General features: G+C 38.9%; 1 protein-coding gene across 1 annotated transcript in view; it reads left to right on the top strand.

The window, feature by feature from the left end:
- KDR (kinase insert domain receptor) overlaps positions 1-8,292 on the top strand; it is a 44,299-nt gene extending 36,007 nt beyond the window's left edge. The window contains exons 27-30 of the mRNA XM_074276504.1: positions 664-815; positions 4,060-4,156; positions 4,894-4,979; positions 6,606-8,292. Coding sequence (XP_074132605.1) covers positions 664-815; positions 4,060-4,156; positions 4,894-4,979; positions 6,606-6,825 — 555 coding nt within the window. The 3' untranslated portion in view covers positions 6,826-8,292. The remainder of the gene's footprint in view (positions 1-663; positions 816-4,059; positions 4,157-4,893; positions 4,980-6,605) is intronic.
- The last annotated feature ends 5,789 nt before the right edge of the window (positions 8,293-14,081 follow it).

The raw sequence follows: 14,081 nt of genomic DNA, 5'->3' as shown, positions 1-14,081 counted from the left end.
TATTAATCATTCCTTCAAGAATTTATTAGCAAATGTTGCTTTATTTTTCTTAATCAAAGAAGCTCAATTTTTTCTTTGCAAAGGGCCTTTCGAGCTATTTCTTTGCTTATCCTTTTGTTTGCTTTTCTTTGAATTCTCTTTAATTGTTCCAAAGTCTTTTTAAAGCAGGGAGACTAAGGCTGGATTCAATATTCTACTAAGGATGTGATCACTAAGGATGAGATTCATCAAATTCAATTTTGTATTAAGTGCCTACTGTGTGTAGAGCACTGGGTGATCTATGAAGAAATTACTTCTCACCTCTTGCATATCATTTCCCCATATCCCAAGATTGTTACTTTTATAAAATGGCAGCATTGTTTTGTTGATTCAAATTCTACTTGTGTTCCATTGTGACCCCCATTTTTTTCCCCTACTGTTCTTGTCCCAATCCAATTTTTAAAAATTTTGAATAAGTGTCATAATTATCCCTACTGTATATAATCCTAATTTTGACAGATGATTTAATTATAACTTTAAAAATTTTTACATTCTCTTGTCAGAGCAATATGCCCTGAGCCATGAAATCTACCATGGCTATATTATTTGTATGTTTTTAGTTAAAAGAATTTTAATGCATAGAATCCATAACAATAACATTCTTCTTTGTCTATATTATTACAGGATGGTAAAGACTACATTGTCCTTCCTATATCAGAATCGTTGAGCATGGAAGAGGATTCTGGACTCTCTTTGCCGACCTCACCTGTTTCCTGTATGGAGGAAGAGGAAGTGTGTGATCCTAAATTCCATTATGACAACCCAGCAGGAATTAGGTACTGTATCTGGTGAATATCCCACTGGGGCCTCCAGACAATCCCAGGGGGTGTGTGGAAAATGCAAGGAAGGACTTTCAGCTGCTGCATTCCATTTCCAAGTTCCCACATTTAACCTTGGCCGTGGGGCTAATAATAAAGCAGTAGTACCTCTTTAAGAGGGCCTTTACAAGCTCTTCCCCAAGTCTTGAATTCCTGTTTCAGCCTCAGTCCTTTGTCCCCTTCCAGGATCCCAGGCCCTGCAGCTGCAACAGCTGGAATGTCACTAATGGTGGATTAAAATGAAAACTGTATTTTTACTATCTCCTCTGATATGTTGATGGATTAGGAAATGGCTCAGGAGGGAAAGGTTAATGTGCATCCATGGGTGCCTATTTTATGAAATTTGATCTAGATAAAGCACATGATAGAATACTGGGGAGAAGAATTCTGAAGTGGAAAGGATGTCTCGTATCCTTGCAGGTCTTTCCCAAGTCTGATTTTTAGTATTTATAATTTTTATATTTATATTTTTATTATCTTTGGAACTGGAACTGCAAATCTTTGGGTGAATCTTAGTCTTTTTTATTTTTCTTTTTTCAATTGCTGTGTTAGGGCAAATTCTCCCCATTATATAGGAATGAAAAATGATAGACCTTGGGAACAAGGGAAAATGTAGTGTGGCAGAGCTGTGATTCAGAGGAGGAAACAGGCGGGAGCTATTAGGGGAGAGTCAGAATGCCTCTTTTCACTTTGGTGGCAGGGACTGGGGAAGATGATCCCCAAAGAAATAGCTCATGCAGATGTGGAAAGAGGCAAGAAGTTAGTGTTGCAACAGCACTAGTATTCCAAAGCAAAAAAGTGCTCAGGTTCTGCTGGGCTATTGTTAATCACTGATACTTAGAAAGGACCTAGCGCCTTACAAAGCAGTTTACCTATATAATAGCTAATTGGAGCTGCCAACAACCATGTGAGATAGTACCACCTCACTTTTTGGATCTGAACCCATAAAATGAATCCATTTTCTGAATCTCTTGATTTAGAAACATTAAGAGACTTGCTTATGATCACATAGCTAGTAAGCCATTTCCCCTACCCCTTTGAAAGGACATTATATTATTTCATGGTCACGAGTATATTTTCTCTCTCTCTCTCTCTCTCTCTCTCTCTCTCTCTCTCTCTCTCTCTCTCTCTCTCTCTCTCTCTCTCTCTCTCTCTCTCTCTCTCTCTCTCTCTCTCTCTTTCTTTCTTTTAATATGACCAAAAGGAATGAGAATTCAACTTACTCTTTTTTAGCTCAGTCTGCAGCTTTGCATATGGTCCTACAATAGAGAGGAAATCACATTTGAGGGGAAGTGCCAAATGTGCTTTTGGTTGATCAGATGTAAAATGGGGCTGCTAACATTTAGATACAGAATCATGGAAAAATGTGACATGATAGTCTCCCAGCAGACTCAGTTCCCATTTTCTGCCTGAAGGCTTTCTTATACTCTTTCCATCCCATTCTTCCTGTTATCTTAAAAACCAAAAAGAAACAGAATCCTTCAAGTAGATTTTCTTTCTGTACCTCAGTCCTGAGGTATATTCTTTCTTTCTTTTCTTTTTTCTTTTCTTTTTTCCTTTTCTTTTCTTTCCTTTCCTTTTTTCTTTCTTTCTTATGGGAGTTATAGGTATGGAAGTCCTTAGAGATCAGTTTCTCTGGTCTGTTCAGGACTACCATTCCATGCCCAAAGACAGGGAATGACTTGCATCATAAAGAAAATGACAGAATTTTAATCTAAATCTTTTGTTCACCAATCCAGAGATTTTTCAGCATCATCTTGGTATTTGTTAATTGATTGACTATGCTCTCTACCTTTTCTCTCCATTTTTCATTCTCTGAAACCTTTCAAAAATTCAAAAACAAGAGTGATATTACATCTAGAATCACTAGAATGTCTAGGATTTGGAGTAGGAAAAGAGAAGTCACTGGGAAAAAATGGTCTGCTTTTCTCCCTCTTTGCTATGTGCAGGGATTTCCGTGTGTTTCCTTGATGGTGGGCAGGAAACATGTTTTGAGAGTCTCCCCTGCAGATATACATGGCTGGGAGGGTATCTACAAGGGGATATGAATGCTATTCTCTCAGTAGAACAGGAGAGTGAGTTAGGGACCTCTTATTTGCATTCTGGGAAACTATCGCTCCCTTCCTAGTTTAAAGGAAGCAAACAAGCTTTTTGTTTATGGAGCATCTTTCTTCCCAAGAACTCTTCATGCCTAAAAATCCCATCCGCTCTTATCTTCTTGCTCAGGAGTGTTGCAACAACCCTACTGTTCCAAACCAAAACTAATTAGTGCTCAGGTTAAGGTTTTTCCCAGCCGCTAGTGTTTCATTTTGAAAGGCTACCTTTCACTTTATTTGTATTTCTCTTGCGTTTTTTTAAACCTGTTTACATAGTTTATTTTCTCCATCAGAATGTAAACTCCTTGATACTAGGGACTTTAGAAAAAGTATCTATCTCCAGGACTTAACATAGAACTGGACGTATAAAAAGTATCTGATTCATTACTTATTCTTATTTAAAGTATCTCTGTGAGATAGGAGGGGCAGCTCAGTTTAAAAATGGAGAAAATAAAGCAAGAAGGATATGTCCCTATGTGTGTGTATGCACAGGCGTATATGTGTATGTGTGTGTGTGTGTGTGTGTGTGTATTGGATTATTCACATAGTCTGGCAAGAATCGGGCTGAGCACACTAAATGAAGATAAGGGGACTTCAGGTTTCTTGCTGTATTTCCTAGCCCTTCAGTATGACTTACAGGTGTTTCCTCCAACCCAATGTATCACTGAACTGTTAGACATTATTTGGAAAAAGAAATACTAGGGGATGGCTAAAAACAAGAACAACAGTTCAAGAAAGAAGTCCCATAAAGGCAGGAAGTGGAACCGGAGGGGGCTGATTACTTTGCTTGCTGCTATTTGCTTTAGTCCAGCTCTTGACCTCAGAAATACAACCCAAAGAAACAGAGATTCATCCAAACCACTTGGTTTTTATTATACTTTTAACTGTACTTTGCAGGAAATTAAATTTCTAACATTTGCTAGGAGAGGACGTTTCTTTGCTATTATTGTTGTTTCCATAGTTTTGTTGTGTGTCTTTTTTTTTTTTTACAGAGGAGGTTTTGAAGGTCATTATTAGTCTTGTAATGATAATGAACTTAAATATTACTTATGACACTGAAAGTCAAGGAAATCACCCCTAAAATATAAATATTTGTTCTTCTACAGTCAGTATCTGCAAAGCAGCAAGAGGAAAAGCCGATCAGTGAGTGTAAAAACATTCGAAGACATCCCATTGGAACCAGAAATAAAAGTAATCCCAGATGTAAGTATGGTTTTTAAAAACAGCTTTAATCAATAATACATGAGATGAAACATCAGGTAGATAAATATTGGTTTGGGTATTCATACTCTGGGACTCTACTCTGCTGTTCTCCTTGGAGTCCATAGGCTATAGGGCAGCCTTTTAACAGGGATAATCTTATAACAAGATCTTTTATAGTTCTTCAGTTACTGTATCTTCTTGGCAGGGCTGTACGACAGACTAGCTTGTTTTATCCCTAATTCTGCAATAGATCAAGTGATATTACAGTGAGCTACTTCTTCCTGATAAACTGGGGAAATATGCTTTCCTTAAGTAAAAGGGATAGAAACCATTCAATTTCTCTCTCTTGTACTTGGGATTGAAGGAAATGATTCCCTCTCTGGCCACCCATCCATCCAACACTCACATACACGCACGTACATACCACGGATGGTACACAAGATGGCACTCCTAGATCCCAACTATAGCTCTTTGATCTTAAAATATTAAAGGGGGGCATGGGAGAGGAAGGCTGCAGACACTGCCACCCAGAGAAATGCTTTCTTCACCATAAAAAGACCATGCAGCAGTAAATTGTAAGCTAGACCAGGGTCTGACTTCTGGGCTTCTAAAGAGTAGAACTCTGCAGAGGGTTGGTGTCAAGTCATGTGGGTGCCAGATACAAGCTCTGCCATCTTTAAACAATTGGCCAACAATTGCCCTTAATTAATGGCTGGCATTTCCTTGTCTTCTTAAAGGACAACCAGACTGACAGTGGAATGGTTCTTGCATCAGAAGAACTGAAGACGCTGGAGACCAGCTCCAAACTGGCACCCCCATTTAGGTAAGGCTCTGCCATATAGAAAGAAAATGGACGAAAACCTTTGGACTTGCAATTTAAATCAAAATGATTGTTTAGGGGAAAATTCTTTGAATAGATGACCTCAGTTGTACCATTTAGCATATACTCACTGGCTGGTGGTCTAAGGTAAACCAAATTAGGAAGTCAGACTTTGAGCTTAAAAGGAATTGGGCAAATTGGTATTTTGTAAGTTTTCACGAGAGTTTGTGGATGAACTCTTTGTCTGATGGGCAGAAGCTTTTGCTATAAGATATTTCATCGCTTGGCTCCAGGCATTTTTTTTTAAATAAGATTTCCCTCATACCTGGGATATTCTTCTTCCTCTGCTCTGAATACTGATTTCCCTGGCTTCCTTAAAGTCCCAACTATAATCCCATCTCCTATAGGAAGCCTTCTTTAAACTCTTAATTCCAGTGCCTTCTTCTGTAAATTATTTCCTAAGGGACTATAGAGATTACCTTAATTCAGTTCTCTCATTTCATATTTGTGGAAGCTGATGGTCAGAGAGAGAAAAACCACTCCTTGAGAACACATTGTTAACTACCTAACAGTAGGCATTTCAATCCAGATCTTCTGGTGCCAAAAGATACTCTCTCTCCACTGCTTAGATGACTAAGGTGGAGATAACTAGGTGGAAGTGGGAAGAGGAGCTATCAGACAATAGGGATGTGGTCAAATGAAGCAATATTCATCCAATTAAAATCTTTATAGCCATCAAGATTTTATTTAACCTGCCCTTGAATTATTTTCTGTGCGTGGATTTGGTGTACAAGTTGAGATAACACATTAAAAACTGGTTGAATGTATTGATTTTGTAGGTTTCAGGTAGTAAGAAAAAAAAATTAATTTACCTTTAAATGACTCAGTAGGTATTTGGTATATTGGATATTCAAATAATGGAACAAACAGTAAATGGCATATGGAAGCACAATTCATCATATTTTAATTCAATAAGATTTATATTTCTACATTCCACTATATCTGCCATGTTCCATGAGTCCAACTCATTAAGGATGTTTTCTGGTTGCTGCTGAGTGATTCATCTCTTTGGTTCCTCCAAAGAATGTGGTTTCGATGAGTCAATAGCAGTTCTGACATGGCTTCAATTGTGTGGGTATTTAAGGTTATTAATGCTTCAAGTTGCACAAGGATTTTATTAACATCATTTACATGTCTTCCAATCCCATCTCTGTGAGTGTAGGGGGAACACAAATAAACTTTCAGAGGATCCTGATCACTTTTAAGATCAGGAAAGAGCCCCCTTAACTTGGACAATTATCTTATAAAAAGCTGATCAATCAGTAAGGTCATAAATATGTTCCATTGGCAGAAACCTTAGCATCCTTCTGGATAAATGTCTTTCATCTAATCTAGTGCTTGAAAGACTGGGCCTGAATAATAGGGCTTATCACGGACAACCAAATTCATGCTGGTACCTGGAAAATAACCATTATTCCAAGCAACCTGATATGCTGATTAGCAACAGAGAGAGATAGGGATGGGTACCATTGCTCTCTAGGGAGATTACAAGGCCCCATGTGGTTAGGGTTGGGAACAAGGGAACAACCTTCATTTGATCTGCTCACTTGGTCATCTTTTCTTCCCTAGTGCACTGATGCCCAGTAAAAGCAAAGAGTCTGTGACATCTGAAGCTTCGAACCAGACCAGTGGTTACCAGTCAGGGTATCATTCTGATGATACAGACACCACTGTTTATTTGAGTGAAGAGACAGAACTCTTAAATCCTGGGGAAAGTGAGCCTCAGTCCTGCAGTGCACACACACTTCAACCTGACTCTTGGATGCCGTTAAACTCACCTCCAGTTTAAAGCCAAGGAGTTGCCTCCATCCTTCCACAACTGGAAAGGTTTGTCCTGCAGAGACCCTGCTCAGAGATTGAATGCTATTGTTTCCCGCTCAAGGAGACGGCACATTTTTGATCCTTGTACAAAAAAGAGGAGGACTTCAGTTACCGGGAAGCCAGTTGGACTGTAGTAAATGGCAAAGAACTTGGTGACTCAACAATGAATGTTTTGAAGGCACATTGTCTACCTTAGCCTTATCTTCTCTCTTCATTCATTTCTTCAAAAAGCATTTATGAAGGCTCTGCTTTATGATCGTTTGGCCAATGCAACTGAAGTAGAAGAAATGGTCCCTGTCCTCAAGGAACTTGCAAAATGACTTGAGGAATCAAGATACATGTATGACATGTCTGGGGAATAATTTAAGGCATTACAAGAGAACTTAGGGGAAATGAAATGTTATGGTGGATTGCGCGTAGTCTATGAAAGTTTTATAGGAAAGATGGATCTCGAACTGAGTCTTAGGGAAGTGGATGATGATATTAAATTGCTTCAAATGGATATGGGAGCCCCTACATGAAACTGATTGACAAGAAGCTGGGAGGGAGATTTACTACAAATTTTACAACAAATTTCGGGACCTCAGATGAGGGTATTGTGATTAGCGAGTGGAGGTTTCCTTCTAAACTGTGCTAAATGAGAATCCCTTATGCTGTTTCCTACTGTGCTAAATGAGAGATCCTTCTGGGTCTTTATGTAGTTTCAGGCGGAATTAACTCCAGGAAGGAAAAAATATGACTCTAGTTCCTTGTGTCCTAGATTAATCTTTTATTCAGAATACCACAAAGAAAGGGAAACTTTCAGGCTGAAGCTCCCAGATATTTATAAGACTTCAGACCCACAATCCTTTGTACTCTTGTTGGTCTTTCTCTGGAAGAAGAGCACATGTGGCTTTATGAGAAGTGTTCTTGTTAAGGACTAAACATTATTAGACTCGAGGCAGTACCATGAAGGAAGAAATTTGTTTTTCCATTTCCCTCCAATATCTCAGTTCTTTGGCCACTTCTGCTTCAGGGACAATGAACTCAGATTTGTTCATTGTTTGCCAAGCTTCCAAATTATGTTTTTGTAGCCAGAGTTCTAATAGCATCCACTGTACATTTAAATTTTTTAACATATGAAGCTATTTCTACTGAATTTCTGCCTTCTTCTCCCTTTTCTTAAAAAAAAGAAAAGAAAAAGAAAAATGTATTTTTTTGTACCATAGTGTGAAATTCTGGGAATTATGACTATAAAACATGATATGGCAATACAGTATTTATATAGCCTGTTTATGTAGAAACAAATGTAATATATTAAAATATGTTCTATATAAGGAATTTTGTACTATTCATGTTTTCATATCTGTGTTATACAGCATGTCAAGGAGGACAATGTTTTTTAGAAATTGATGTCATTTTATTAAAAAAAAAAAAAGATTGGTCCTTTTGCAAAGCTTCAGACTATACCTATTATTTTATAATCCACTCATGTTATCAAATTTAAGGCTACCATATTGAATTTTTACTTCTATTTTTTTTGCACCTTTTGTAATTTATGCCATCATATGCCATGTTACTAATTCTGAATAATGGCATAGCATAGGGTCATAAAATCTTGGAGCTGGAAGGGGCTCCATCTATTCTATCCCAGGCCCAAAGCATGGATCCTGCCAACATTTCAACAAGTGGCTGTTCCATATTCTGCCAGAAAATCCCCAGTGTCAGGGACTTCTACCTGCTAAAATACTCCATTCTATTTTTGGATTGCTCTAAGAGTTATGAATTATTTTATATCAAGCTAAGATCAATTCATTCCAACAAGATTGTATTGAGCTTCTATTATGGGACAGGGCATTGATTGGGATATGAAGGAAGGAACAAGCATTTATTAAGTACCTACTACTCTGAGCAAAACACTTTATAAATATTTAATTTGATTCTCTCAACAATTCTGGCAAGTAGGTGCTATTATTATCACCATGAAGAAAATAAGTGATGTTTTCTATCTGAGATTAGATTTGAATTCAGGTTTTCCTGACTCCAGTAGTCTATTGGTAACTATTACCTAGTTAACATTCACTCTTGGCTACAGCAGGTGGGAAACTGGGCCATGGTTTAAAGCCAAAGTAATTTTCCAGACTTGGAAAGGAAAGAGCTATTTAAGGGATGGAGTCCAAGGGTCTTAACTCCCTTCCCCCACCTCCCAGCAATTTCCTCTCCACTTGGCTCCAATTGTCCAGCCTGGACACTAACTTAATGTGTGACAAATAGTACAATCCATATCTACCTGTGCTTTTTTCCTCTTTTTTAAAAATTAATTTTATAATTATAACTTTTTTTTGACAGTACATATGCATGGGTAATTTTTTACATTATTCCTTACACTCACTTCTGTTCCGAATTTTCCCCTCCTTCCTTCCACCCCCTCCCCTAGATGGCAGGCAGTCTCATACATGTTAAATGTGTTATAGTATATCCTAGATACAATATATGTGTGCAGAATCGAATGTCTTGTTGCATAGGAAGAATTGGATTCAGAAGGTAAAGATAACCTGGGAAGAAAAACAAAAATGCAAGTATTTCACATTCATTTCCCAGTGTTCCTTTTCTGGGTATGGCTGATTCTGTCCATCATTGATCAATTGGAACTGAGTTAGATCTTCTCTATGTTGAAGATTTCCACTTCCATCAGAATACATCTTCATACAGTATTGTTGTTGAAGTGTACAGTGATCTTCTGGTTCTGCTCATTTCACTCAGCATCAGTTGATTTAAGTCTCTCCAGGCCTCTCTGTATTCCTCCTGCTGGTCATTTCTTACAGAGCAATAATATTCCATAACCTTCATATACCATAATTTACCTAACCATTCTCCAATTGATGGACATACATCCATTTTCCAGTTTCTAGCCACTATGAAAAGGGCTGCCACAAACATTTTGGCACATACAGGTCCCTTTCTCCTCTTTAGTATTTCCTTGGGATATAAGCCCAGTAGTAGTATGGCTGGGTCAAAGGGTATGCACATTTTGATAACTTTTTGGGCATAATTCCAGATTGCTCTCCAGAATCTACCTCTGCTTTTTTAAGGGAAAATAAAGCTAGATTTTTATCTGAAAATCATTTAGATACTGGCAGTTCTAAAATCAGACAAAGCTTTGAGTTGTGCTAGTTTTCTTCTTTTAATTTAAGAGCATCTAGGAATGGCACATATCCTATACCCAATATTTACCTCTTTTATCTCCACTTCTGCTCAAGAATGGGGGTATACTGAAAATCGTAACCTTCTCTGTTTGAACCATAGTTGGAATACTATTTGTTGGTTTTGGTGCCACGTGTGAGAAAGGATATTGTTAATCCGGAGATTACCCCAGATGGGGATGGGTTTCCAGTCCATGCCATATGAAGATTAGATGAAGGTATAAGGGATATTTAATAAAGAGAATAAAAGACTCAGGAGTGACACAAGAGCAATCTTTGGGCTAAAATATAGAAGAAAGATAGATTTGGTTTTTTGATCTCAAAGGATAGAATTTGGATCCTAAGAGTACAGATTTAGAACCAGTAGGAATCTCCAAGATCATCTAGTCTAACCATTTGATTTTACAGATGAGGAAACTGACACCCAAAGAGATTAAATATTCAATGTCACACAGTTAATAAGATAGAGCCTCACTCCATTGAGTCATGCTATAACTCATAAAAACTCCAAAGAGGTGAAATTAGATTTGGTGTTTAAAAAAAAAGCTTTCTAATAGTGAGAGCTATCCCAAAATGGACTTAGAAAGCACAGGGCTTCCTCTTTCTTCAGGTCATCCAGCTAAGGCTGGGTGGCCATTTGTCATGTGCATTGTAGAAGGGATTCCTTTGGAGGTATCAGTTGGATGGGATGACCTCTGGGGCTCCTTTCAAATCTTATTTTTTTTTAATTTTATTTCTCTGAAAGAGGGGGAAAAACACATGGAATACAACACTGGTTTTAAATCCAAAGGATCTGGGTTTTAGTCCCAATTCAGCTACACACTTCCCATGTGACTTTAGGCAAGTCACTTTCCAAACTAAAGGTTCTTATCTGTCAAAGAAGAATTGGCCCATATGGGCTGAAGATCCCTTCCAACTCTAAAATTCTGTGGCCTTGTGGCTAAAGAATCTGTTTTAGCCAAAGTGGGGGGAGGGAATATCAACAATATGTTTCAGACATTGATATTCTCTTTGGCAGAATGGAAATTTCTTCTTCCCTGTTCTCTTGCTCTGTTGTACTCCATTGCATCCTAAAGTCCTTCTAGTTGTTAAGGATTAGGTTTTTAACTGAAGTATTAAATTCATAACTCAGAAAAATGCATTAGATTTAATGTAGTGCAGAGATTGGAGTCCTAGATCCCTTTCATCCTTTGAAATAGTATATGAACACCCAACTTAAATCACTTTCCAGTGCCTCCCTTCCCTTCTTAATAAGGTAGAGCTGCTAACACTGATTTCTCTTCTTAGTAAAGGTGTGGAGCTTAGCCCAGTTATACATTAGGAAGCTGGAGATGCTGGCAGGTTAGGTACAGTCAGGATTTAAAGCCAATTTCTCTGACTCCAAATCCAGTACTCTGTCCCTGCCATCCTAGACAAACTGTCTTTCCTAGACTATAAGTTCCAAAGAGGCAGAGACTGAAAGAGAGTCATGCTTGAGAGCTGGAGAGAACCTCACAATCCCACCTCCTCATTTTACAAAAACTGAAGTTCAGTGAATTGACTTGCCTAAGCTGACACAAGTTGCCACCCCCTCCCATGCCAGTGGGATTCTGCTCCAGGACCATGTCCCTGTTCCCTGTTGTGGGTCAACCAAGACACCCCTACCTCCTGACCCCACATCTCCATCTGTTCTGCCAGAACAGAGGTGAACCTCCTTGGATGTTACGGAACCCAGCAGCAGCATCTGTCAAGGAGGACCTCAAACAGTATAATTGCAAGCCTCCCTCAAGGAACTTGTCTCTGATTGTTCCAGTCCTGTCTTGGCTCACTCTTTAGCGATCTTCCCCTTCCTTTATTCTCACCTCATCACAGTGACCCTGAACCCCTGGCTGCCAGTATGTGAATCCCTAGTCCCCATGCTAGACTTGCTGCTCCTAATGCACATACACCTTAACTCAACCACTCCCACTCCCCACCAAAAAAAAAAGTCCTTTATCACTGATCTCTGAGGTGCTTGATCCACATGAAAAAGCTCTTTCATCTCATCTTTATTGCTCCTGTCATCTTTTGGGCCTCCTTGAGATTTAGTTCACTCTTGGCTCCCTCTGGCATTGCCTCCCTCACCACTCTTTCCAGTACAGACTATGTTCCTATGCCCTCTGCCTAATTGTCATAATAAAAGACTCAGAATATCCTTTCCCTCCATTGCTCCTTCCAAGCTCTTCCTATAGTCGCTTTAATTAAGCTACTTCTCCTCCTTTGAAATTCATGATACCCACATTTATCATTCACTCTGAATACTGGCCACTGTTATCTCTAGGTCACCCTTTCTCCCCAGGATGTCTCCTTCCTCCAATGAGCTCAGCGTCTAACGCAAAGTCTTTCTGTCTTTCAAAAAAAATTAAAATTGCCTTTCATGATCCCAATCTTTTGTTATCCCATCATTCTCTCTACCTTATGCCCCCAACCCTGTTCTTCATCCTCATCATGACCACCATCCCCTCTCTCCCTCAGTTCTTTCCTAAGCCATTGCATTAATTTTGGCTCTTCCATCTTTCCTTCCCTATTCCAAGACCACAATACTATTTACCGCCCTCAGGTCTTATTGCCCCCTCGTCCTATTGCCAGCCATGTCTTAGCAAACCTCATATCCTGATTACTCCTACTCTTTCCCCCCTTTTTTCCAACTCAAACAATGCTGAATGGAGTGGGACGGTATCATAGACTTCTGCCAGCTCCACTGTCTTGTAGCTCCAAATGCACCATGATACTCCCTTCCTTGACTACATGACTCTGTACTGGCCACGTCCCAGACCTAGAATGCACTGGCCCTTCATCTCTGCCTCAGTTCCCAGAAGACTCAGCTTAAATTCCATCTTCTGTAGCGATTGGTACCACCCCCAACTGCTAATGACTCTCCCCTTCAGATAGTTTTCCAACCATTCATTTGTTTTTATTCAAACCTGGCCCTTGGCATGTTGCCTCCTCCATTAGAATGAAGGTTTCTGGAGGACAGAGACTGGATTTTTTTTTTTTTTTTTGGTATCTCCAAAGCTTAGTGCCATGCCTGGCACATGATAAGTACTTCATAAATGCTTGTTGACTGACAGGAAGTAAGAATCCAACGTCAGACTTAAATCCAAGTCCTCTGACTCCATAAACCATGCTCTGCTTATTGAACACAGTGCTACCCTTAGGCTCACCGATTTGACAGCTGGAAGGAACTTTAGAGATTATCTCAGCACCCACACCCACTTTCTAGATGAAGAAATTTAAGGTTAGAGAGGTTGTGTTTAGCCCAGGATTACATAAGTAATCTTTTTGCTCCATTTCCACTGAATTTTATTGGCTTGTTTTAAATCTTTGTATTTTTTTCTGTTTTATTTTATTTATTTAATATTTTCTCCAGTTAACATTCATAACAAAACAAAAACTTACTTTTTTTTTATTTTTGTGCTTAATTGGGATTAAGTGACTTGCCCAGGGTCACACAGCTAGGCAGCGTTAAGTGTCTGAGATCAGATTTGAACTCAGGTCCTCCTGACTTCAAGGCTCTTGCTCTATTCACTGCACCAATTAGTTGCCCCTACATTTAAAAAAATTTGAGTTCTAGATTCTCTCCCTTAAATTTTCATGTTTTCAGTAGTGCATATTTTTAGTTAAAGTACACAGTCTTAGGGTCTTCATGTGGATACTTTCCCCTCCTAAGAGCTAATGACCCAGTGGACAGCGTGCTGGGCCTGGAATCAGAAAGATCTGAGTTCAGATGTGTCCTTTGTGTGTCCCCAGGCAAATCACTTAACTGCTGCCAAGTCTCAGTTCCTCCACTGTAAAATGAGAATAATGATAGCATCTCATTCCTTGCAGGGCTGTTGTGAGCATCGAATGAGCTAATATTTGTAAAGTGCTTAGCACACAGTACCAGGTATCTTAGTACATAGTATTTTACTTAGGAGATACTATGTAAATGCTCATGCTCTTCCTTTTCCTCCCAAGTACATAGTATCTTACTTAGGAGATATTGTGTAAATGCTCTTGCCCTTCCTTTTCCTCTTCCCAATCA

This window comes from Sminthopsis crassicaudata, chromosome 6 (genome assembly GCF_048593235.1).
Source record: "Sminthopsis crassicaudata isolate SCR6 chromosome 6, ASM4859323v1, whole genome shotgun sequence".
Taxonomy (NCBI): Eukaryota; Metazoa; Chordata; class Mammalia; order Dasyuromorphia; family Dasyuridae; genus Sminthopsis; species Sminthopsis crassicaudata.
The sequence above is the reverse complement of the archived record's forward strand: the minus strand, read 5'-3'. Positions and strand labels throughout refer to the sequence as shown.